Source organism: Gopherus flavomarginatus, chromosome 3 (genome assembly GCF_025201925.1).
Source record: "Gopherus flavomarginatus isolate rGopFla2 chromosome 3, rGopFla2.mat.asm, whole genome shotgun sequence".
Lineage (NCBI taxonomy): Eukaryota > Metazoa > Chordata > Testudines > Testudinidae > Gopherus > Gopherus flavomarginatus.
The window spans coordinates 43,027,191-43,054,743 of NC_066619.1; the positions used below are offsets into that span (position 1 = coordinate 43,027,191).

A 27,553-nucleotide genomic window follows, 5' to 3' on the forward strand; every position below is an offset into this window, starting at 1 on the left:
GTGTTTACAGTAGACAATGATGGGGGGGGTTCTTATTGAACAGTGTAGGGAGTTTTAACAGTGGGGTACAGTAAGTGGGGTTCAGCAAAATGGGATACAGTACAGTCAATAAGCAACTTAACCTTATATAGGAACAACTCTAGATACAGTGTGGAGTGCAAAACGTACCCAAAAGAAAATGCAAAATAAAATGGTAGCTTCTATATAAAAATGGTATACAAAGTATATTAGAAAAATGGAGGCAACTAATGGGGTGTTATAACCACAAGTAAAATGTGAGTCACAGTGCAATAATACAATATGGGTGATAAGTGAAGTTATGCAATGTAGAAAATTACTGACTTAATTTGTGAGGCTGTGATAGCAAGAGTGTACCTAAAAGCTGGTCAAGAAACAGGAGGGGGGAGGGGAGTGAGTGATTAGTGGTATCTGACGAGAAGAGAGTGCAGCTGCAAGCAGCGTGAGACTCTGAAGCCCAGAGCAGCAGTCTTCAGGAGCCTGCGGGCTGGAGGTACGGGAGACAAGAGCAGCTGGAGCGCACTTAAGGGGAGTCTGGGAGCAGCAAGAGGGGAGGGTGCTGAACGTGTAAGCGATGAGAAGGCACGTGGAGAATGGGGGAGACAGCTGAGGGAAGAAACAGGCTGCAGCAGCGGAGAGCACTTCAGGGAAGAAACAGGCTGCAGCAGCGGAGAGCACTTCAGGGAAGTTGCGGAGCAGCGGGGTGAAGACAAACGGAGCAGTGTGATGGTGATCTTCGGTAGGGGAGTGGCAGCGGAGGAGCGGCGGCACGAACACAGGGGATACAGGGAGAGGCAGCAGAGAGGTGTGAAGAAGGGCTAGAGGGACACCCAAAAAAAAAAGAGGAAAGAAGCGGGAAAGGGTTTGGGAAGTTACACGGGGGGGAGGGAAGCAGGGAGCAGTAAGGAGTTACAACAGGAAGACACGGAGAAGTACACAGAGGGGGAGATTGGAGTGGGGGAAAAACAGACACGGGAAAGTTCAGGGAGAGATTGGGACAGCGGGAAGACAAATTTAAGCAGTAAAAACCTTATCTATCCTCTAACTTAATCAAACTTATATAAATTACTAGCAGCTTATACAAAGTAATAAAACAGGTACAGAATACAACCAGGCAATGGCTTTTTAAAATCTATCTTAAACGACTAGGCAAAACAACAAATATCACAATTCTAAGCAAACTATAACAAGCAACTATACAGAGCAACAAAACAGCAAACTATAACAAGGCAGGTGAAACTTACAAGCTCTACAATCTTAGCAAACTATGACTTATTAAACTAAAAAGCAAAACCTACGGTGCACCTTATGCTATGGGGAAGTTACAGAGGGCAGAGTGGTATGTGCCCAGGATACAGCTCCCAAGGCAGCCCCCAAGGAAGCCAAGGGATGGTGGCTGCAGCAGTGGATACAGCTGAAAGCAGGGAGCAGAGCTTAGCAGCGGCACAAGCTCATTTTTAGCAGCAAAGCGCTGTGGAGTTTGAGAGGTTTTAAGACACAGACCAAGGTTTAGCTTGAGTCTGTGTGCTAGGGAAACAGAGCCAGCAGCTAAAGTAATAAAATAAAAGTATGGAAAGTTTCACAGAGGGATTCTTACCAGTCTCCAAGGCAGCAGCAAAGGCAGAAGCAGCAGCAACATCAGAAGAAGCAAGGAGGGCTCGGTATGGTCTCGATAATCAGGAGATCTCTCAGGCAGCAATTCGTTCTTCATTGGGGGGGGGGATTAAAAACCGGGAGTACGCTCAAAAATAAAACGAGAGTGGAGAAAGGACCCCCCAAAACCCCTGGCTGATCAGACCAGGCAGCAATTTAGGAACCTTTCCGATTGTTTCAAAAATGCCTGTTTTTAAAGGCAAACTTAGGCAGTTTCCCGCCAGTAATCCTGATAGGCTCCCTCTGTCACAGGAGAGAAGGCACAGGGAAAAAACTGCAGGTGAGCACAGAGACATGCCTGGGCAGAGTCCTGTACAATAGGTGATTCAAAAGCACATGAGGCCTATGACTCATGCCCAGGATCTTAAAAACACAGTAGGTTTTGCAGCTCTGGACATTGCCTGCCCTACACCAAGCCCAGGCTCAACAAGGTGATAACAGGACTAACCCTTTGAACAGGGCAGTGGTCCCACTTAGCACGCAGCACAAGTGTCCATCCCTTTGAGAAGGGCAGTGGCTCTTGGTGAACAACTTAACAGCCAGGGAAGGGCAGCCACAGGAAGAGAACAAAAACAAAATGGAGTATGGGGACAGCTGTAAGAAACAAAATGGAATAGGGGGATAGCTATAACAGACAAGGAGATGTTAGCATATTAGGGTACTGAGTAAATTTAGTAGGTGTTTTTTCGGCGGGGGAGGAGGTGTGCTTGTCCATGGGCATTGTGCTCCAGTACAAATTAATCGCCAAGGAGGCCTTCAGTAAAAAGTTTTGTTGTCCAGAGCAGCAACTTTAGTTAATTAATTAAATATTTACATATATTCCTGTGGCATTAACGCCATAGTGTCCGCCAAATCAAATCAACAGATAAAGTCAAACCAGAAACCAATATATACTAGAAAGATTCTCACCGTAGTTTTAAAAAGTAAGGTTCTATAAGGTCTTTAGTTGTAAGGTCTTTAGTGGAAGAGTTTTTCCATATTAAGTGGTAGGAGAAAACACACCCAACAGTAGTATAATTAGAGTTTACTAAATAGACATTTTGACATAGCATTCACACCTTTGTAATATTAAAATTAATTAAATTTAATGGAGATATCCTATCTCCTAGAACTGGAAGGGACCTTGAAAGATCATTGAGTCCAGCCCCCTGCCTTCTCTAGCAGGACCAAGTACTGATTTTTGCCCACGATCTTTAAGTGACCCCCTCAAGGATTGAGCTCACAACCCTGGGTTTAGCAGGCCAATGCTCAAACCACTGAGCTATCCCTCCCCCCAACTGAGATTACACTTTTCTGTGAATAGTTCAGAACTAGAACTGATAGACAAGTTATATGAATAAAAAATAAAATACTATATAATTTAACAATGTAAACCATTGGCATGTAGTTTAAAACTGAGGTTTAGTAATGCTCATAAAAATGCAATGGCCAATCAAGAAATGTTGAAATAATTTAATAAAAATTCAGGATTGTTGTTATAAAATGTTATGATTTAAAAATGATTCATGTTTTTTTCAGATACCTTTGACAAATGGGCAGATGTGCCAGCCTCACAGGCCTCAGACAAACTATAGTCAAGTCCATCATCCAGCTTCCCAAGCATCTGTGGCAAGACATCCCTCTAGAGAGCAACTGATTGATTATCTGATGCTGAAAGTTGCCCATCAACCTCCCTATACCCAGCCTCAGTGTTCTCCCAAACAAGGCAATGAGATGGCAAAACAAGAGGTAAGGATAAAAATGATATTAATTAAAGTCAAGAGGTAAGGTTTTTAATAAGTTTTTGAATATATGATTTGCACTTGTTGATAGCCATAAGTGGAAGGTGGTTTTATTTTAGTAAAATAGTATTTGCTATTACTATTACTGCTAAATTGGTGATGACAGAAAGAGTTTAAGAATTTAACTCCAGCAAGAAAAAGCTGTAGCTCACTGGAGTTCTATCATCTCACTTTTAAAAGAAAAATGGTTGCCTGAAATCATACTTTCAGTTTGATTTTAATCTGTTTTGTTCCCTTTCTTGTGATGTAGATGTTATACAGAGAAATAAACCTGTTACTAACTTTTATCAGAAGTTAGTGAGGATTTTAGTTAGAGTATTTCTGCTGAAACTTAAATTAAATCTCCCTTCAGCTACTGATTATCCATGGCCCTTCATGCTTATACAATAATTAAAATACACAAAAATAAGTATTCTGATTTTTTAATTACTATGGTCAATTTCAAGACTATCTAGACTAGTAATACTCACCCAGATGGTAAAATAACCAATACATTTAATAGTGCAAAAAGTCTGTTGTAGAAAAAAGGTGACTTGCAGCAAGCCCAGAAAACTAATAAAATCTGACAGACCAAGGTAGGCAAGTATGGTCCAGTCGCTGGCTCTGGAACTATCATGGAGAGAAGCATCTTTCCACCAGCCCCCTTCTTTTGAAACGAGGGCTGTTAATTCAGTTTTCTTGAGTGATCACAACTGCAGTTGTATTGTAATACTCACTGATGAACCTGTGATGCCTCAAAGATTGCTGTCAGATTTGCTCTTGAATAAATTGATTAGCTTGGTAAGCACAGAGTTGTGGCTTTTGGACGTTGCAAATTAAATGAGAAGAAAACCAAGTGTTTTGGCTCAGAACTGAAGTGTCTGGCTATTGTGGAGGCCTTCAAGGCCTATTGTCCGTATTTACCAAGTATGGAATTCATAGTATATACTGACCATAGTGCTGTGGAGTGGTTCCTTACAAAGCACAACCCAGAAGAACATTTGTGGAGCTGGAATAACAAACTGTTATATAGTCATGGTTTACCATAAACCTTTGAAAGCAAAATGTGGTTGTGGATGCACTTAGCTAGGTGAGGGCAGTGAGAGTAGATTCTAATGAGGACATCTGGCAAGAACAGTCTAAGGCCCCTGAATTACTTTTGGTGCACCAACATATATATCAAAGGATATCCAGACTGGGGTGGTTAAACACAGTTCAAGAAAGATTATCTATTGATCTGGCTACCATCTTGCTGGTATAAGGATTGTATGGCCAGCAAGCTTACAGAGAACAGTACTGGAGTGTCTTCATGATGGTAAAGCAGCAGACACCTGATATATGAAAAGACACTGAGCAAGGTATATGACAGGTTTTTTGGCTGGGTATGGCTGCAGAAGTTAAAAAGTGAGTACTTTCCTGTCTTACCTGTCAAGAAAGGAAAGCACCAGAAAGGGGATGCAAAACTCTTTTAGGGGAAAGGCCTCAATCTAATAAGCCCTGGGAGTTCATTCAGATTTACTTGAAAGGCCTATTATCAGAAACACCAGCTGCAAGTAGATATTTGCTGCTAGTGTATGACTCCATCTCAGAGTATGTGATGGCACAACTACTGAAGGATAAAAGGATTGATACAGTTAATCAATGAATGGATGAAATGAGTAGTGTTGCAGTTTGGCCTACCACGCTTCATCTTCAGTGATCTGGAAAATCATTTGAGTCACAGTTATTACGTAAGTTTTTTGCCAACAACTCCAGATAACCAAGGTGAGAACCAGTATTGCCTACCCTACGAGTAACAGGAGATTGGAGCGAATAGACCACACCCTTGGTTCCATGGTTAGACTCGTAGTCAGTGAAGAACAAGACTAAGATACAAGACACCTTTTTACTCCTGGGGAGATTCTGTGCAAGCACAGAATTAATGTCCTCTGTAGATTTACACACACACACACACAAACACAATAATTTATTCTGACAGGGATGTGAAGGGAAACGACGAGAGGGGTCACACTGCAGTTACATGTTTTTCCCACCAGGGGCTGATGTGGTGCCAGAAGAGAGGGCAGCTGGCTCATAGGCCAGAGCAGCTGGCTGCTGAGATGGAGGGGGGCAAAGGCTGCCTTTCTCACAGTGCCCTGCCTGCACGGCCAGGTGAGGAGGCACAGGATATGAGGGGGACGGACAGAGTGGAGCATGTGGGGCAGCTGGGGGGGTAACACAGACTGGGGTACAGAAGGACTACTAGTGGGGGACAGCTGGGGTGGGGGCACAGGAGCTATTGGGGTGACACTGAGTGAGGGTGTAGGGCCGTGTGAGGATGGGGAAGAACAGGTGCAGGAACACATGGGGACAGGGACAGATGTGCCTGACCGAATGGGAGATGCTAGGGTCAGCCAGGGTTTGTTGACCAATTCCTCCCATCGCCCCCATCCCCCAAAAGACCAACCTGATGCATACTTCTGCCACCGACACCCAACAGCTCCTCCAGGTTCAGTTCCAGACTTAGTCCCAGCAATTACGTCCCTCTCCCTCAACTCCTCTGTTATCCCTGACTCCCCCAAGCCTTTGCACTGCTTCTGAGCAGTGTGGGAAATACGGTTCTGAATTGTAACACAAAGTTATTAATAAGCCTAGTAAGAAATCTGTTTGTCAAAAAAACCTTTCCTGAGTCTTTTTTGTTGTCTGTATTGTTATAGACATACTTGCTGACAGGTATTTTGAACTGAATTACCAATATAATGAAACTGGTGTTAGTTTGACAAAATGTAAAATTATGAAGAATTTTTATTTTTTTGGCACAGAATTTTTTATTTTTTAGTGCAGAATGCCCCCCATTATCATCTTTGCGTATAACATCAGCCAGCTATGCATTACTCTCCCTAAGAGATTATTTTTGAACTCTGTAAACACTTGCTTCCTTGTGAAGTGATGTTCAGGCAGCAAGAACCTGCAAGACCCTTTGCACCTACGCAGGTAGCAGAGTCTTTTACTAGTGACCTGAAGGCAGCATTCAAAAAGATGGAGGAACGGATCAGTTGGAAGCAAACATAACAGGCACAAGATGCCAGAAAAAAAAAAAAAATTATGTGCCTGTCCCTGATGAAGAGGTTTGGCTATGCAACTGGAAAAAGCATCCAGAAAAAAAATTGCAGGGCTGCCGGCAGCAGTTGTAGTTCTCACTTTTATAGAAATCAAAGGATTTATTGGAATCCTGCAAGTAATAACTCCAGCACACACAGTCCCTCCTAGTCCCTCCATCTTCCACCCTTGAACAAAGACCACAACATAACATCAAAACAAAACAATTTAACACTAAAATAAAGATACAGCACCACATATTAGGGGAAGTGTTGTCTGCCCTGATCATTGCAGTATATAATAGAAGAGAAACTAGTTGAAACTGCAGGCATTATTGTACCTCAGTAGGCAGCTCCTTACTCTAGCTGTATCCTAGGAAAATCAGTGGCTAGACCAGGAGTCGGCAACTTTTCAGAAGTGGTGTGCCGAGTCTTCATTTATTCACTCTAATTTAAGGTTTTGCGTACCAATAATCTATTTTAATGTTTTTAGAAGGTCTCTTTCTGTAAGTCTACAATATATAACTAAACTACTGTTGTATGTAAAGTAAATAAGGTTTTTAAAATGTTTAAGAAGCTTCATTTAAAATTAAATTAAAATGCAGAGCCCGCCGGATCAGTGGCCATCACCTGGGCAGTGTGAGCACCACTGAAAATCAGCTCGCGTGCTGCTTTTGGCATACATGCCATAGGTTGCCTATGCCTGTGCTACACCATCGTCTAAACATAAGTTAGACCTAAGTTTCCCTGATAGGCTGGAAAGCTCCTGATTTCTGGAGCCTCTTTCCAGTCACCTGCTCCTATCTTCTGCTGTTATAGGGAGAGCAATATTGGGAGATAGTTGTGTGGAGGAGTATATTATGTTGCTGTAGGTAGTGTCTTAGAGGGCTGCTCTAGGACACTAACTCGGAGATTCCTAGGAGTCCTTTAAGACTTGACCCATAGAGCCCCTACTTAGATCAATGGCCCATCCTGCCCACACCATTAAGATATGGTAAGAGCACAAGGCAGTATTTTGGATAGAGTGGTGGTACATAGGCAGCTATTTTTTCTAATCATATTTTTATGACCATAGTGGATTGGGGACCAAGCTTTGTCCACAGATGCTGTGCCTCCTGTAAATTGTGGAGACCTGGGAAAAACAGGATTATATAGGAATGAGGGGAGCCAGCAAGAGAGAGGAGAGATAGGATTAGGTGTGGGAAACTGAGGGAGAGCCAGAATGGGGGAGGTCAGGTGGCGTGAACCAGGAAAAGAGGGGAGTAAGCTTATGTAAATGAGATAATGCCTATTTGCCAGATGTGCAGATTACTGTATTTAAATCGTTTGGGTTATATTTCCACATTTCTGGATTTACAGCCCTAGGAGATGTGCTATAATCTAACTAAACTAATACACCATAAAACTTGGCTGTTATAGCTTTGTATTATGTTTTAACATACTGTTACCAGAAATTATATTTGAGATATGATTATTTCTTTTAAACTGCAGAGTAGGCTCTTCATTATTTTTGTGATTTTGTTAATTTGAAGGCTGTTTACTACTAATTAAATAAAAACATCTGTATGAATATTAATCAGCATTCTAAAAGTAAAGTTTACTATTGTTTTTTGATTGCTGATATTTTGGGGATATTTTGGGTATGTCTGTTCCATATTCAAAACTTCCTTGTATTAATATTAAAAATGGTAAGAGGAAAAACACTGAGATGGAGTTCAACGGTTTGCCAATATAAGTCTTTTATTGTTTGGTCATAATTCCAACTGTAGTAATTAGACAATATGATACGAGTGATTCAGCATTTTATACTATGTCCATTTCTGTGAATCTGAGCTTTCAGGGCAGTTTCTTTTACTTTGTTAGATTCGAGTGAGAATTGAAAAAGATCCAGAGCTAGGATTTAGTATATCAGGAGGAGTTGGTGGTAGAGGAAACCCATTCAGACCTGATGATGATGTGAGTATTTCATATATATGTACCTGTTTAAAACATCTTTTGTCTTTATAACAACTCTTAAAATAGGTTTATTTGACATGCTTCACTTTAAATTATAATAAATGACCTGGCACATATTATCTCTTTGGTGCACTACACAGTATCTCATACATACGTGTGAGGTTTTTAATTGGAACCAAGTGTATTTAGAGCAAAACAATAGTCAGCATTTATACAGTTCTTTTCATCTTCAAAACACTAAGAGATTTAATAAATGACAAAAACTGAAGGTGAAAGGTTAAGTGACTTGTCTACAGGTATGGAGTCAGTGATGGGTAACATTAGGACTCAAGCTCTCAGTCTTTTCCAATCCACTACACCACACTGCCTTTCCAAATAGTGTTGACTGGAACAAAGAGGTTATCTCCAGAATTTTTTCCTCTCTAAGGCCTGGTCCACACTAAGCAGTTAAACTGATTTTAACAGCGTTAAATCGATTTAACGCCGTACCCGTCCACACTACAATGCACTTTATATTGATTTAAAGGGCTCTTTAAATCAATTTCTGTACTCCTCCCTAACGAGAGGAGTAACGCTAAAATCGATATTAACATATCGATTTAGGGTTAGTGTGGCCGCAAATCTAAGTTATTATTGTTATTATTGGTTAGCTACCCACAGTGCAATGCTCCGGAAATTGATGCTAGCCTCGGACCATGGACACACACCGCCGAATTAATGTGCCTAGTGCGGCCGCGTGCAATCGATTTTATAATATCTGTTTTATAAAACCGGTTTAAGTTAATTCGAAATTACCCTGTAGTGTAGACGTACCCTAAGTGTTGTGTCACTTCCCATCCATACAACAGATGGAAAGCGGCAGATGGAATTAACCTCTCCATGACCCTTTTTTTCAACTACCGGTAACAATATTATCATTATTATTATTATTATTTATAAAATATCCAAATGTGCTATTGTTTATTTCTTTTAGGTGCTATAAAATAAACAATAAAAGTATGCTAAGCACTTCATGGGCATATTAGAGAATCCCCTACCTCAAAGAGCTTAGAATCTAAGTATACAAAAAATAAGCAAGGGATTGGGGAAGGGAAGCAAACGTAGGAGGAAGTGATTTGAGATAGTGTTTGAAATGCATTGTTGTCTGATTCTTGTAGGGTGTTCTTTTCCTTTCATTTCCTTCCCTTCCCTTATTGATTCCATTCTATCTTCTCTCCAACCCATGCCCATTTGCTCACTACCTAGCTCTAGCCCTACCGTCTCATCTCCACAGTCATTGCCTGTTAGCTAACTCCTGTTTGGTCACACACAAGGTGCTCCAGCTCCTCCCATATTTTCCTCACAAATTAGTCTCATAATGCCACAAGAAATAATTTATTTGCCTGTCAGTGCTTCTTACATAGTAAGTTCTGTGGGACTTGGAGTTTGTTTGTTGTTTTGTGAAGCTAAAGTTGATTGTTTTTACTGTAGGGTTGTGGGGGAGGGAGACTGGCTTACAAAAGTGAGGGAACTGAAGAGTGGAAGTTGAGACTTGTAATAAAGTTGGAGTTTTGTGCAGGAGGGAGGCTATGAAAATAGAGATAGAAAGGGATGAAAGTAGTTTGGCCAAATTACAGCACATGAAAGTTAGTGGTGGGGACAATCTAGGTTGGGTGAATGGTAGAATGTTAGAAACGTCAAGCATTATAAACAAGATAACAATTAATTATGGAGTTTAAAATTACAATGTCTCTTAAAGGGAAAAGGATTTAGCTTAGAGCTGTTACATCGAATGTCGGTACTACATTTTGACATGTGATATACATCGGGCAATTTAAACAAAGGGGTTAATTTGAAATTCAGATGGAGAAATATTTTCCCTTCAGTGTTCCAATTAATGCAATTCTTCTGTCTTTAATCTCTGAAAAGATTTTAATCATAAAAGCCAATGAATCAATTATTTTTCAGTATTTCACATTCTCTTCTGTTTAGTGTGGAAAAATCAAAGAATATCTTTAGTTACAATGGCTTCAAGTTGCTCCAATATCTATTAAATAAGATCAGTCAGAATTCTTCTTTTCCGCCCTATTTGTTTTTACAGGGTATATTTGTAACCAGAGTGCAGCCTGAAGGACCAGCATCTAAATTGTTGCAGCCTGGAGATAAAATAATTCAGGTACTGTAATTGTAATCATTCTGTTTAATGTACATAGTCCTTGTCTGTATCTTTGTTCGGTCAGTCAGTGCCTTTCATTTTTATGGCTAGTAGTGGCAGACTGCATTCAAGTTTAGTACTTACATTCTTTACATAGTTTTATCAATATCTCTTCCAAAAGAAGTCTTAGAAAACCAGCTATACTCCATTACGTTTGAGTATTTTTCAGATATATTAGTATCTCAATCACAGTGCAGCCTAAAAACAAACAACTTACAAAAGTAAAAGCATTCTTATAGCCAACATAAGTTACCTAACATAAGATAAAGCCACCCAGAATACAGACTTGGACTTGAGATTGAGCCGCTCCAATTAAATGATTGCCTCCATCTGAGTGAGGCTTAAATAGTTCTGTGCAAATTAGTTCCTCCCATCAGTGCTGGGAAATGTGACTGGCTTTGGATCTTAAAGGGTGCAAGTACTCTTCCATTAGAAGTGCAGAAATCTTTATAGTTGTTATTTTTACAGTTGGGTTTTAGGTGGGTGTGTGTTTGTTTGCAGACTTACATAACTGTTGATTAAGACACATGGGGGATGTGTGAATTACTGTTCCGTATTTTGTAAAATCAAATATATGTGGTAGGTAGCCTTCTTTTGGAATGGATTGTTGTTCCTGATATTTGTATGATATTTCAGTAGTTAAATTTCCCCATTGTTGCTGGACTGGCTGTATGTGGGTTGGTTTTTATGAAGGAATTAATTCTCTGAAAAAGAGCAAAGAGGAAATGTCTGGTGAATGTGCTGAGGCAGTAATTACAGGTACTTTCATTTTTCAGAACTACTGGGCCATATTTTGCTCTATGACAGGTTTTGCTATTCGTGATGATTCTATTTTTCTCATGTAAATTGTAAAGCAGGATCTGGCAGTGGCAGAATGGAAAACCTGTCCTGTGCAGCCATAGTGCCAGTTACACAACTTTTGTATTTGTGTGGCTTAGTGAAGCTTCCCTGAAGCTGCTAAAGAGAGAATCCACAGTTGTACACAAATCTGCTAATGGCACCTTTGTACACTTTACAACCTCTGTGTTTCTAAAGCACAAAAGCATCTCTGTGTTTGGATGTCTTTAGCCCTGGTCTGGATACAAAGAATGGTCTCAGAAGGTTATTGCTGTCTTAGGAAAACATAAATTAAATGTACGTCATAATGTAAAATTTAGGCCTGACTGGTGGCTGTATAGGTTTTTTTGTATGTGCTTTGGATATCAGTAGGAAGGTTAAGATCTGAAATTGGTCCTGTACAGCCATGGTTCTCAACCAGGAATGTGTGTACACCTCGGGGTACTCAGAGCAATTCCAGGGGGTACATCAACTCATTTAGATATTTGCCTAGTTTTACAACAGGCTACATAAAAAGCACTAGAGAAGTCAGAACAAACTAAAATTTCATAGACAATTATTTGTTTATACTGCTTTGTATACGCTGAAATGAAAGTACAATATTTTATAATTATATGGTAAAAATGAGAAAGTAAGCAATTTTTCAGTAACTGTGCTGTGACACTTTTATATTTGACTGTTACTTTTTAAGTGAGGTGAAACTTGGGAGTGCACAAGACAAATCAGACTCTTGAAAGGGGTACAGTAGTCTGGAAGAGTTGAGAGCCACTACTGTCCAGTTCTTGGCTTATGAGTAGTTACCCAGCTTTTGCTCTTCAAAATGGAGGTCTTGCTGCAGATTACACTCACCTAAGGAGTTATTGCAGGGGCAGGATTTGGAGTAACATTTTGAACACAATATAGCTGCCACTCATCTTATTTACGTGACTCTCGTTTAATTTTATAACTCTTGCCCACTCTCCTACTCTACCTCAGTTCCACCCATTTTGAATGCTGCACAATTCTCCTTATTTGGCTTTGGTAGTAAAAAGTAGTGAGCCTTGTTCAGCTCAAACCTACAGATCTGTTTGGACTGTTAACTTTTATCAAAGATTAAGCTAAATTCTAGGTATGACTGACAGAGAGCAGTCAAAAATTGGTTTTAAATCTCCACTTGAATGGCTTTGTTATGCAAGTAACATAGCAGCAATGCTTTCTGAAGCTGTCCAGGAAGACGTGTCTAAATACTACTTGTCTTTATGGTGGTCTTCTTTTGGCTACATCATGATGAAGTCTCTTTTTTATTAAACAATTCACTACTTTGAGTGCAGGAGGGGACTGGGAGCTGGAGGTTGGGGTGCAGGAGGGGTTTTTGGGTGCCAGATCTGGGTGACGCTCACCATGGGCAGTGCCCCGCAAGGAGCAACATGTCCCTGCTGCTCCTAGGCTGAGGCGCATCCAGGCAGCTCTGCACACTGCCTCTTCCCACAGGCACCAGCCCCGCAGCTCCCATTCGCTGCGATTCCTGGCCAATGGGAGCTGCAGAACCAGCATATGGGGTAGGGGCAGCGCACTGAGCCCCCATGACTGTTCCTCCACCTAGGAACAGCAGGAATATGTTGCCACTTCTAGGGAGCCATGCGGAGTCAGGTAGGGAGCCTGACAGCTCCACGCCAACTGGACTTTTAATGGCTATCAGAAATACTAGTTTCTAGAGCTTTCTGGTTGGTAACGTGCCGGATAACACAGCTTTTACTGTATTAATCATGAATGATATGGTAGAAGAAAATGGAGGTGCAGGTAATAAATTTGCAGGTGGCTGGGTAGATCCTTACAGAGTTGCTTGCTTGCATGATTCTGATATCACTACTAAGAGGTGATCTCTTGTTTAGTGAACATTGCTGCTGCTATACTGATGACGACCGAGAGTCCTCCTAGATTTGAACAAGTAGTCAGCTACTGGATTTATTGAAAGGGCAGAGTCCATGGAATAATAGAGATGGATGCCCCCAGAAAAAAATATAGTTGCTGTAAATGAAGGACAAATCCCTAAGAAGTGGGTGGCTCCTGAAGTACTGCAGAAGACTCGGAGCTCTGAGGGTAGAGATAGGACCTAATTTGGCTGCCTGACAAATTTATATGAGCTCACTCCTGTTGAAAAATTAGTATCTTGAGGATCAGAGTAACACACTGGGTGTAAAATCCTCCCTCTCCTCTTTTTAAAAATAAACGTCAGCCTTTAATGGACTTAATCCACCATAGATTTCAAAACTGTGGTGCACAAGAGTCATTATACTCAGTGCACAATATATACAGTAACTCCTTGCTTAACGATATTCTTCCAAATCCAGTTTCCCCATAAGAATTAATGTAAAAATGCTTAGGTTCCACGGATTTTTTTTTGGCGAGACAAAAGACATTATATACATATACAGTATATGTTTTAAACAAACAATTTAATACCCTACACAACAATGATGATTGTGAAGCTTGGTTGAGGTGATGGAGTCAGAGGGTGAAAGAGGGTGGATCGTCCGGTTACTCCTCTTGCTGTTTTTTCCAAAGTGCTGGGGGGTGCTCAACCCCAGGCCCGCCCCCCACTCCACCCTTTCCCCCAAGACCCCACCCCTGCCACACCTCTTCCCACCCCTGCTGCACTCCCTCTCCCTGAGCACGCGTGTCCTTGCTCCTCCCCCCAACCTCCTGAAGGCCACAAAACAGCTATTTTGCAGCGTTCAGGAGGCTTGGGTGGGGCGGAGCAAGGATGCGGTGCACATCCTCACCTCCCTCCACAGGCCGCTTGCCTGCAGCAATCAGATGTTTTGGGGTGTTCAGGAGGCTGGGGTGGGGGAGGGCGGTGGGACCTACTGATCTGCAGGGCCGCTAGCAGGCAGGAAGCGCTGGGGTCGGATGGAGGGGCGCTGATAAGGGGGCTGCTGGCCAACTTCGGATCCAAGCCCCTATGGCCAAACAACATTATAAGCAAACATTGCACAACTTTAAATGAGTATGTTCTCGAATAGATCAGCAATGTAACAATGAGACGTTAACCAAGATGATGTTAAGTGTACTATATTCGTTTTTTCTTTGTGAGAGAGGGCACCTGTGTTCCATTTATTAACTTTGTCTAGTGGTGCGGTCATACGAAATCAAAGAGAGATGGGATTTATATGCTTTTTCAGTTCTGGTTCCTCCATTTTGGGTAGCTGAAAATGTGTCCCTGTCGCCAATCTTTGGAGGAAAATTCTTCCATAAACACTTAAACATGCTGATCAGTTCACTTCTCTATCTTACAATACAGAATGCTTCTGCCACACCATGAACAATCTAATAATGTGAAAACCTATAGAGTTTTATTGCTAAAATTAAAAACAAATTGCTGTTAGTTAAAACTCAAGTTACAATAACATGTCCTGGGGACATTAATAATAAAATATAATTTCCTTCTTAGGCTAATGGATACAGCTTCATCAATATTGATCATGGACAAGCGGTGTCCTTGCTGAAGACTTTTCAGAACACAGTGGAACTCATAATTCTGCGAGAGGTTTCTTCATAAATAGTGTGGGGAAAAAACGAGCAAGATTCATCAAAGGACTTGTGGGAAACTGAATATTTTGATTATTTTTATATATGAAAGGAACTTGAAAAAATTATGATCAAAATTTGTACAGTAATGAAATATTGAACTTGTGGTTATGGGGAAGAACCACTGTATAGAACATACAGGAAACCATTTTTGAAATGCATATGGTGAATAACCCTGGTTACATTTTTAAGCATTATAGCAATCAAGGATCACTCCTCCAAGAACAGACCTGTATTGTTTTTGTACAGATGGTAGGTTTATTTTTGGATAATTCATACACATTACTAAACTTTGTGCAAGGCTGTGAGAAGCCTCAGTTGTAGCCAGTGGACAGATGGCAGGGCTGTCTGTCGTGTAGCTGTTTATTGCCTTTATGTTTATTCACTGGGTATTAATGTGTTATGCTGAAACCACTTCTCTAGATATGGACAAGGGATTTGAAATGTTGGCTTTGCTATGTGCACACTGTATAGATGAATGGGTAGATGGAAGTTGGTGCTGGTTGGGTTAATTTAAAGGCCTAGTGAAGAACTATTTGCTATCAGTTTCTGGAATCAAGAAAGAAGGAAACATTTGGTTAGTCTGGGAGTGTATGTCTACCACTAGAATAACGCAATAAAAGCATAATCTTTTTAGGAAGACTATAATTACATAATTGTGAGCTCTTCAGGATTTGTTCATATCGACTATCCATTTGCTATGTGTGATTCAAGTTCAGTTTTTTTTGCATACACAATTTTTTTCAACTGTACTGTGGAGATGTGCCCAGAGGTTTTTCTCTGCCATGGAAATCCCCGATTTTGTGCAAATGGTGATACTTCTATCTTCTTTGAAACAAGTACTCAATTTTAAACTTATTTATTAAAAAATGGCCAGTTTTTAAGATTGTGTTGCCTGTAAGACCCACAAAACACACACAGTAAATGGGTTAGGAAAGAAGGATTAAGAAAGTCATCTTGATTTTTGCTTGGCCTTGCATTGCCTTGTTAAACTAAAAGGAAACAATACACATGGAGCTAGGTAACCAAAGCAAGTTTGTGAAACTGTTGAACAGTGATGGGTAATTGCTGTAGGGAACTGTAGAGCAAAAGGACAGGGTACTTGGAACCCACCAGTTTGTAACAATATTTCTTAAAGGGCTGTTCCTACAGGAAACATTAAATGTGAACTAGACACTTCAGAGTCATTAAAGGGTTTCTAACTATATTAATGTAATAGTGATTTACCACAGGCTGCCTTCGTTCCTTATTACTGTATAAAATATTTGATTATACTTTTGTTTGCCTGAAACATTAACTTTTTCTCTTTTTTTCCTATGTAATTGAGTAGAGATTGCATAATCTGCTGTGGTAATTAAAACATGGTTGTTATGGACCAGGGAAAAGTGCCATAGAAGACCAATAACTGTTTTTAATCAGGGCTAATTATTAGCTCGTCATTGGAGCAATATTCATTTTTTGCAATTCATTTTTAATAAATATAAGTTCATAGTTTTAAACTGGTAGAAATTGCCTTTTCAACCCATATGTAATAAAATGTTTTTTAATAAAGCTAGCAAAAACACCAGCCCACTTCAGTTTTTGGAAAAAAGAGCTGGAACATAAAGGAATTATACATAGCTAGCTGAAATAAACAGGCAGTACTTTTTAAATATGTGAACTCCAATATTATTGCACTTCTTTCAAAACTGTTAATCTGTTGCTTCTTGTAATGTGTATAGTTCTAATAATTTTAACTGAAACCCTTTAACAACTCTTTGTATATTATAATTTTTAGTTGATTTTCTGTAATATTTACATAGGAATTGATTTTTTAATATTAGCAGAAGTGTGCTGTATTTTGATAAAATTCACTTATTTTCTGTGTGCTTTACTCTTTACAGAAAAGAACAAAAATATAGCTATATAATGGCAGGCTTCTGTGTTCCCTTTTTCCCCCCTAAGACTTTTTAATTTCTCAGTATATTTTTTTATTGACAATGCAAAATGATCACATCTTCATTGCTTTTAATCATACTATTTTTAATCACACTCTGCCTTTTAAAGGGAATACTTACAGATAAATCCTAATTTAACTTGACCTGATACATAAACTGTAACTTTGAGGAGGGAAAAGTCCAAAAACCAGAACTGATTCTTTACTGATCTTGAACTTATTTTAACTTGGTGTATATTATACAGTAGGTTTAAATAGTTCAGTTAGAGTTTCTACTGTTGCAAATGTTGTAACATTTTTCTTTAATGTTAACAGAAGGTTTAAACTATGTTGTGTATTGCAGAAAAATACTGTTACCAAAAACATTGGTTTGGCTATGGTATAACTGTAGGAGATTAGTACTTCTTGTGGAAATACTTGGCCACAGTCTGTCTTCAAGAAATTAGCAAATTAACCATGAAATAAAATATTGATGGTATTGATTTTACAAAGAAAATATTGGAGGTGTTTTTTAAAAATGTATAGAAAATGGTTAGGAGGTTAAAAAAAATCAGCATTCATGTTTTTTGGAGAGTGGGAAGGGCGAGGTCTGTTTAATTAGTCCATTCAAAATACAGGAGGAGGAGAACAATATCAAGCAAGAAAATCAAATTCATCAACACAAGTGTGAAATTAATAAAGTTTATATCAACTCAATGTTCTTGTTCATCATAACAATTCATTAAAGAATCAGTTCAACTGACAATGAAATTTCCCCTGTATTTATTATGTAAATATTTTTCTGACTTCCTTTTTTGGACTGGAGTTTAAAAAGTGTGTATATACTTGAAAGCATTCTATGAACACAAACAGCAATAAGCAACACACAGAATCAAGCCTTGATGATTGATTTGCTGTACAACATTTTTTTAGAATTATTTCCTTGTCAGCAGTTATGAATTGTTTTTATTGATCAGCATTTATCCAACATTCCAAATTTTGTATATAATGAGATAACACATGGAGAATAGATAATAAACTAATGCTCTTTAAAGCTGCGTGTAACTGACTTATTTAATACTTAGAAAGTTCTCCAGAACATATTTTTCTATAGCTTCATATTTTTTGCATAATACAGACCTCAGTCTTTAATCAAAATGTATTAGTACAGATTCACATATGCCTAGTAGGATTCCATGTGAATGCTTAAGGGTCTACTTTAGTGGATTGTGCTGCAGGACTGGGTCAGAATTTTGGTCAGACACTTAAAGGTAAACACTTAAAAAAAAATATATCTAAAAACTATTACTGTTTATAGTTCCAAGCCAGCTATAACTGTGGCTATGTCCATTGTTGTTCCATTGAGGCTGCCATTTCCAAACCCAAGGAATATTAACACAGATGTAAACTTGTTCTCCATTGAAACCAATGGGAAAAGCATTGTATTTTGAATAAAAATTTGAGACAATTTTTTTTTAATACAGTTAGGTAAATGAGGTCTGGTTTCCACTTGGGTTTATTTTATTGCTAAGGAGTGTCCAGGAACCTCAGAAGAATATGGATAACCAATTGCCCTTATCACAGACGTATGGGATGCATCAATGTGACCACTCTAGCTTCAACAGCCCAGAGGGTGTGTGAGGTCAGGCAGCAGAATCAGAGGGTATTTTGGAGAGCAGTCTGATTTGAGAGGACTGGATTACTTGAATTCTTTGAAGGACTCAACAAGCATGTGGACAAGGGGGAATCCAGTGGTTACAGTGTACTTAGATATCAGAAAACCTTAAGCAAAGCAAGCTGTCATGGGATAAGTGGGAAGGTCCTCTCATGGATAAGAAACAAAGGGTAGGAATAAATGGTAAGTTTTCAGAATGGAGAGAGGTAAATAGTGGTGTCCCAAAGGGGTCTGTATTGGGACCAGTCCTATTCAACATATTCATAAGTGATCTGGAAAAAGGGGTAAACAGTGAGGTGGCAAAATTTGCAGACGATACAAAACTACTTACGATAGTTAATTCCCAGTCTCTCAAAACTGGGTGACTGAGCAACAAAATGGCAGATGACATTCAATGTTGATAAATGCAAAGTAATGCACATTGGAAAATATAATCCAAACTATACATATACAATGATGGGGTCTAAATTAGCTGTTTACCATTCAAGAGATCTTGGAGCCATTGTGGATAGTTCTCTGAAAGTATCCACTCAATGTGCAGCAGCAGTCAAAAAAGAATGTTTTTTGACAGAATGTTGGGAATCATTAAGAAAGGGATAGATGAGACAGAAAATATCATACTAACTCTATATAAATCCATGGTATGCCCACATCTTGAATACTGCCTGCAGATGTGGTCGCCTCCTCTCACACAAGATATATTGGAAAAGGTTCAGAAAGGGGCAACAAAAATGATTAGGGGTATGGAATGGCTTGCATATGAGAAGAGATTAAAAAGACTGGGACTTCAGATCAGAAAAGAGACGACTAAGGAGGGATATGATTGAGATCTATAAAATCATGATTGGTGTTGAGAAAGTAAATAAAGTGTTATTCACTCATAACATAAGAACCCAATGAAATCAATAGGCAGCAGGTTTAAAACAAACAGAAGGAAATATTTCTTCACACAGTGCTCAGTCAACCTGTGGAACCCTTTGCCAGAAGATGTTGTGAAGGCCAAGACTATAACAGGAATCAAAAAAGAACTAGATAAATTCATGGAGGATAGGTCCATCAGTGGCTATTAGCTCGCACTGGCAGGGATGGTGTCCCTAGCCTCTGTTTGCCAGAAACTGGGAATGAGCGACGGGATGGATCACTTGATGATTACCTGTTGTGTTCATTCACTCTGGGGCACCTGGCATTGGCCACTGTCGGAAGACTAGATGCTGGGCCACCTGGACCTTTGGTCTGACCCAGTATGGCAGTTCTTATGTTCTTAATCAAAAATAAAGTGAGCACTATACCCTTTGTATTCTGTGTTGTAATTGAAATCAATATATTTGAAAATGTAGAAAACATCCCAAAATATTTAAATAAATGGTATTCTCTTATTAACAGTGCTATTAATCATGATTAATTTTTTAATCGCTTGACAGCTCTAGATTTTTTCAAATAACGTATGTTTTCTTTTATGAGTAAATAAATTCTTTATGTACATATAGTTTTAAACTAACCTAAAATTGTTATACATTCACTGTTTTTTGTAATGAATTTGATGCAGAAAGGGGGTTGAGTTGTCCTAATGACAAGACATGACACTTTGGTCAGTGGAGAGACTGTGTGGTGTTGGGTATTTCAAATGTTCGAGAGGTTTAGTGACTAGCTTCAGGAAACCCACATTCATAATCTGAGGGCAGAATGTGCTAGCATCCTTACCTTTATATTGTGTGCAGTATTTTGCATATTGGGTAACACTAGTTTGAGTTAATAAAAGCAGCAAAGAATCCTGTGGCACCTTATAGACTAACACGTTTTGGAGCATGTTTGGAGTCTGTTAGTCTATAAGGTGCCACAGGATTCTTTGCTGCTTTTACAGATCCAGACTAACACGGCTACCCCTCTGATACTTGAGTTAATAAGAAATTCTCATACATTAGCCGAAATTTAAATAGTTAAGAGGAAGCTGTGGGAAAACTGGGTTTGTCATTACTGTCTTCCCACTCAGAGAGATTACAAATGGCGTATGTTCTCGTTCCACTAAAAAGACTTTAAGGTTGCATTTGCATTTTTTTGCTGTGTGCACCTAGATGAGATTAATGTATTGTTCCGCTAAAGCACTGATGCATAGTTATCACAGTGCAGATAATTTTAGGTGGTTATTACATTACTCATTTAACAATGAAATTCCTCTACAGTTTGAAAATTTACAGTATAATTTCATACTTGAAGTGACAATTCCCTGAAATTTTAAAATGTTTGTTTGACTAAACAGAAATGATTTTTCAATTTGTGCAACAGTAACCGTGCATAATACAGATAAAGCATTATATACTGAAAGCCAGTCAGTTGCTGCTGGGGTTAGAAGTCACATGTATTTAATTCAGAGTTTTATTCATCCTCAACAATTGCGCACTGAAACTGATGATTTAATTTCTTCTGACATTAATTCATCTGATTGTGCTTACAATTATGAAGATTTATGGCAAAGGAAAAATAATGATGATGATGATGAATAGTGTATTCATCAGAAGAAGTTGTAATTGCAGACTAATATGAAGGGTGACAGGAAACTACTAGAAAGAGTTTAACATCATGTCCTTACCTCTTACGTTATAATCTGTTGTAGTCAATTTGGCTTATGAAATGAAGCTGTCTCACCACCAATGGTAATTAATCTGTGTCAAAAAATATGTGGATTAGTGTGCAATTAGAACAAAAAAATCTTTGTCTAACATTATATCATAAAATAATTAACAGCTGTGGTAGTCTGACAGCTGAAAGACATTTTAAAAATTTCTGGACTCGATGGGACAACATTTTCCAAGTGATGCATAATAAATTAACGAGACTAATTAAGATCAGTTGGAGATCTAGGGTTCTCGCATTTTTCATTTTGTCCTTCATATGACAGAGACTTGATATTACAATGCACAGCAATTTTTTTCCTGCATTAATGCATCTTGAGGAGTTTTTGGCTTTTTTGTTGTAGCCAAGCTAGGATTGGAGACTGAGACAGACCTCTGCATAGCCACATAGATTCCTAATCCTTCTACATTATTTTGAAAATATACTCCAGTACTGATGATAAGCCTGTCAGTCAATGGAAAACAGTCCTAAGTAACACTAACAGAATAGGGGCTTCTGCTTTTTGGATAATCCTTGATTTACTATAACATTCTGAATCTACTTTTATTCTTCCTAACTTAAATCTTTGTTTGTTTCCCAACCTAGAAATCTTGCTGGTGAATTGTGGAGCAGCACCTCCACAGCTAAGGTAATAGAAGCCTGACTTTCCCCCACACATGCAACATTCTCAAAAAGAAATCAATCTTTCTGAAATGTCACATGCCAGATCTCATTTCTGGGTAGAACTTTTCTGAGAAGTTTGTGGGAAAAAAATCAAACAATGTTATAGTAATGATGATCACATTTTTTCCCCCTGTTGACTTTTAACAAAAATTCTTTAACTCTTTTGGTTCATCATAGCTCCAGAATGGCTTGCTCTACAACTCCAGCTGTTTGTTTTTGTTTGTCTGTCTTGCTAGGAAAGTGCTTTTTTTTACTGTTTGGGGGGAAAGGGCAGATGCATGTTGAAGACTGCTTGTTTCAGGGAAGGAGGAAGAAGAAACTGAAACTGCCTTTTGTTTGTTTTGGTCTTTGGTCCATATTTTAGGCCGGAGCAGAGAAATGTCCTACACAAAGATCTATGGCCTTGAAATGTAGAATGCAATATATTCTATTGGGTTTTTTCCTCCCTTTTTGTTTTAATTGACCTACAGATCGCCCATGCTTGCACAGAACTGCTCTCCCATATCTACAGAGCAATGTTTAAAATTATTTTTAAGCTTCCAGAAATATAAACTGACTTGCTGATGACTGTGAAAAGTTTGGGGAGGAGGAACTGTGGGAGTGGGAATGTGGAGGGCCAGAAGCTGGAGAAGGGCTAAGGGACTGGATTGCATTGAGCTGTGCTGTTCAGACTTGGAATGGAGTTCTGCCAGGAGGCAGGAAAGGAACGGGGACACAGATTAACAGAGATTTTTATAATCCAATAATTTGTTCATATATGAATGTTAAGGGATGAAGTTACGCTGAGTGCTCTTGTAAACTGGGTGGAGCGAGAATGAGTGAGGACTATTCCCATAGTGACTGGGTACATATCACCTCAGGAAGGGATGCTGAGGTAAAGTTACCTTAAATGACTGCTGCTTGGAGCAGCTGGTCCTGGAACCCACAGGAGGGGAGGCAATTCTTGATTTAGTCCTAAATGGAGCACAGGATCAGGTTCAAGAGATTAATACAGCTGGACCATTTGGTAAAAATGACCATAATATAATTAAATTTAACATCCCTGTGGCAGGGAAAACTCCACAGTGGCCCAACACTGTAGCATTTAATTTCAGAAAAGGGAACTACACAAAAAGGAGGAGGTAACTGAAACAAATTAAAAGTACAGTACCAAAAGTAAAATCCCTGCAAGCTGCCTGGAAACTTTTTAAAGACACCATAAGAGAGCCTCAACTTAAATGTATACCCCAATTTAAAAAACGTAGTAAGAGAACCAAAAAAGAGCCATCGTGGTTAAAAAGGCATCCTTTAATAGAAAAGAGCATAAACTCTGGCAAATGAAGTATAAAAATATAATTAGAAAGACCAAAAAAGAATTTGAAGAACAGCTAGCCAAAGACTCCAAAAGTAATAGCAAAAAGACTTTTAAATATCTCAGAAGCAGGAAGCCTGCTAAACCAGTGGGGCCACTGGACGATCAAGATGCTAAAGGTGCACTCAGAGACAATAAGGCCATTGCAGTTGTCAGACACATTGATAAACATAATTTGTTGGGAAATGGTCGACATGGTTTGTGTAAAGGTAAAGTTAAATCATGCCCCACCAATCTACTAGAATTCTTTTAGGGGGTCACCCAGCATGTGGGCAAAGGAGATCCAATGGATATAGTGTATTTAGATTTTCAGAAAGCCTTCGACAAGGTCCTTCACCAAAGGCTCTGAAGCAAAACAAGCAGTCATGGGATAAGAGGAAAGGTTCTCTCATGGATTGGTAACTGGTTAAAAGATAGGAAACAAAGGGTAGGAATAGATGGTCAGTTCTCAGAATGGAGAGAGGTAAATAGTGGTGTCCCACAGGGATTTGTACTGGGCCCAGTCCTATTTAACATTCATAAACAATCTGGAAAAAGGGGTAAACAGTGAGGTAGCAAAATGTGCAGATGGTACAAAAGTATTCAAGATAGTTAAGTCCCGGGCAGACTGTGAAGAGCTACAAAAGGATGTTACAAAACTGGGTGACTGGGCACCAAATGGCAAATGAAATTTAATGTTGACAAATGCAAAGTAATGCAAATTGGAAAACATAAGCCTAACTATACATATACAATGCTGGGGTCTAAATTAACTGTTTACCACTCAAGAAAGTGATCTTGGAGTCATTCTGGATAGTTCTCTGAAACCATCACTCAATGTGCAGCGGCAGCCAAAAAAGTGAACAGAATGTTGGGAATCATCAAGAAAGGGATAGATAAGACAAAATATATCGCATCTATATAAATCCATGGTACGCACACATCTTGAATACTGCATGCAGATGTGGTTGCCCCATCTCAAACAAGATATATTGGAAAAGGTTCAGAAAAGGGTTACAAAAATTATTAGGGGTATGGAACGGCTTTCACATGAGGAGAGATTAAAAAGACTTTTCAACTTGGAAAAAAGATGACTAAGGAAGGATATATGATTGAGATCTAAAAAATCATGACTGGTGTGGAGAAAGTAAATGAAGTGTTATTCACTCATAACACAAGAACTAGGGGGTCACCCAATGAAATCAATAAGCAGCAGGTTTAAAACAAATAAAAGGAAATATTTCTTCACACTGTGCTCAGTCTCTGGCCTCTCATATGAGATGCAGCAGACAATCCAGGACCTCCCCTTTGAGGGTCAGTCTTTGTTTTCCGAGAAAACTGACTCATCTGCACAGCCTCAAGGACTCTCAAGCCACCTTGAAGTCTCTGGGACCCAACGAAGGCACTTTAGATCCCAGGCCCCTCAAAGGAATTATCAACCTCAGGGTAGGCAGGATGGGTCATGCAGGAGAAATAGGAACTCAAGGAAGAGACCTCATCCCTCCTCTGGCCAGTCTAAACCCTCCTTGGGCCCAAAACTGGCCTTTTGAATGTGCACTTGGGGGCAATGCACTGGATCCATCCTGCCTTACCTTTTCATCCCATCTATCCCCTTTCTACCATGCATGAGCCCATATTACATCAAACCGCTGGGTAGAGAGGGGATATTCACTTCAATTTTCTGCCCTCCTGCCCTTCTACCCCCCTTCCCCATCCCTCTTCAGGGACCCTTCTCATGAGCAACTTCTCATACATGAAGGGCAATTGCTCCTCTTGCTGGGGGCAGAAGGGTAAGGGCTTCTACTCCCACTATTTCCTAATGCTGAAAGCCAAAGGCAGGCTCAAGCCCATGTGAGACCTGAAAGAGCTCAACAAGTTCATAAGAAACTCAAGTTCCAAATGGTCTCCTGGGGCTCCATCATTCCTTCCTTGGATCCAGAGGACTGGAATGCCCCCTTCTACTTGAAGGATGCATATTTTCATACAGCAATCCCACAGAAAATACTGCAGAGAATACACGTAGAGACTATCACTCCAAGAAGAGGTTACTTACCAGTAACTAGAGGTTCTTTGAGATGTGTGGTCTCTATCTGTATTCCACTACCTGCCCTTCAATTCCCTCTGCTCAGTAAGGAGACTGGAGATGTGTTGACCTGCACTACATTATACCCTCAACTGGGAGCACAAGGAGATGCACTATGCATATGCGAGTCAACAGACACTGCTAAGAAATGCTTCCAGACTTTGGCCTATAGCATAGTGCACCCACATGCGGAATACAGATAGGGACTATGCATCTCCAAGAACCTCCGATTCCAGGTAACTGGCTGCCTCTTTTGGTTCGCTGGCTGTTCTGGAAAGAACACACACACACACACACACACACACACACACACACACACTTCAGATTATGTTGAACCAAATCTAACCTGCAGTGACTTGAAAAAGTCCATTTAAATCTACAATGAAATGTTTTGTTCAATTGAAACTGTTTTGTTTCCAGGCATTTTTAAAGGACTAAACTCACAAATATAAAATAATAATACTGGCCCAGTAGTTAGAGTAATCGGATGTGGGAGACCTAGGTCTGAATCCACTTACTGGAATCTCCCCACTCTTAAAAGGGTGCCTTAAGCACTATGCTAATTGTTATGCTGGAGTGGGTGTGTCTCCGTTTCTCCTGTAAAAGGTATGTATTCTCTATAAATAACACTGCTCTACAGCCAAAATGCTTCTGAAATAAATGTAGTCCAACTTTACTAATTCTGGGTCACTGAGAACGAAAATGATGCTTAAAATTGTTGATTGGCTCTAGTTTTCAAGATATGCTATTGGGTCAGTATATATGACCCTTGACTTGGGAATGGCGGAGGATAAGTGAGTTATAAAGGGAAGGGATCTCAATTTAAACCAGAAATGACTAAAACACGTCTTTGACTGGATCTATGAATAAATCTATGACTGGGTTTGGACAGTACTTGCTTTTTAGGCAAAACAATGAATGATGCAATCTGAAGCTGGTATTGCGTCATACATGATATGAATAGCATCATGTTATTCCTAGAAGTCATGGATGATGCAATCATAACAAAGCTTACATCACTCTGCTGAACAAATTGCCCTATATCAGCTCTAGAAATCATACAGAGTCATGCTCTCTTATTTGTCAGTGTTTGATTTTGCAAAGGGACACATTTCTGTTCAGCCAAAGTGAGCAGAGATGCCTCGTACTTGTGTGAACAGTGCAGATAACTTCTGCTATGTTTGTGGTGAAGTGACTTTTGCATCACAAAAGCGCAGTATAACCACTATGGTTAAGAAAGCCTATCACCTTGATTTTGGCTGCAAAATTGGAGATCAGGACAAGAGGAGGGCCCCACACATATGCTGCAAGACTTGTGCAACAAATCTTCGCCAGTGGTTGAACAGGAAAAGGAAATCTATGCCTTTTGCAGTGCCAATGATTTGGAGAGAACCAACAGATCATACCAGCAATTGTTACTTCCGCATGGTGCCTCCAGTTGGGAAAGGTGTGTCAAAGAAGAAAAAGTGGACTGTGCATTATCCAAACATTCCATCAGCTATACGCCCAGTACCCCACGGAGAAGGACTGCCGGTTCCTGATGCACCAGAATCATTCTCACTTGAGTCAGATGAGGATGAAACTTCTGGTCCTGAACCATCAATGTCACAGGACCCACATTTTCTCCCATCCTCCTCCTCTGAACCACACATCATAACACAAGGTGAACTGAATGACCTTGTCAGGGATCTGGAACTACCCAAGACTACGGCAGAGCTGTTGGGCTCCAGACTACAGCAGTGGAATCTCCTGGCAGGCTATCAGGGCAAATGGAGCCCATCAATGCTTGCAGACTATTGCTGGACAGTGACAAGAGATGCTCCATTTAATGAACACAAGAGACAAGCCAAGAAGCGCCGAGTAGACACTGAATAGGACTAAACTATGTACATAACAGTTTTTTGCCTTTTGTTTCATAATAAATTTTATTTATATAACCCTTTTGCTGATTTTTGAAGTGTTACATAAACAGGACAGGTGAATTATCATGTAAAGCAACCATAAACACATGAAAAGACCTAGGTTTACAGTTTGATTAAAACTATCTACACAATATACATACACATAAAATGTAAAAACTTAAAACAACTAATTGGCTACTGTTTCTAAGATATTTAATTGTCATATTTGAATTCAGCACATCAAAATACATAATAAATATCACATTTTATCTCCGAAGCAGACGACTTCTCAA

The 27,553-nt window shown here is 39.6% G+C and overlaps 1 protein-coding gene across 6 annotated transcripts in view; it reads left to right on the forward strand.

Annotated features, from left to right (window-relative positions):
• ERBIN (erbb2 interacting protein) overlaps positions 1 to 18,031 on the forward strand; it is a 232,946-nt gene extending 214,915 nt beyond the window's left edge. For all 6 annotated transcript variants that reach the window (XM_050946862.1, XM_050946864.1, XM_050946861.1 and 3 more), the window contains 4 exons: positions 3,190 to 3,399; positions 8,372 to 8,464; positions 10,545 to 10,619; positions 14,926 to 18,031. In XM_050946862.1, coding sequence (XP_050802819.1) covers positions 3,190 to 3,399; positions 8,372 to 8,464; positions 10,545 to 10,619; positions 14,926 to 15,033 — 486 coding nt within the window. In that variant the 3' untranslated portion in view covers positions 15,034 to 18,031. The remainder of the gene's footprint in view (positions 1 to 3,189; positions 3,400 to 8,371; positions 8,465 to 10,544; positions 10,620 to 14,925) is intronic.
• Positions 18,032 to 27,553: the final 9,522 nt, after the last annotated feature.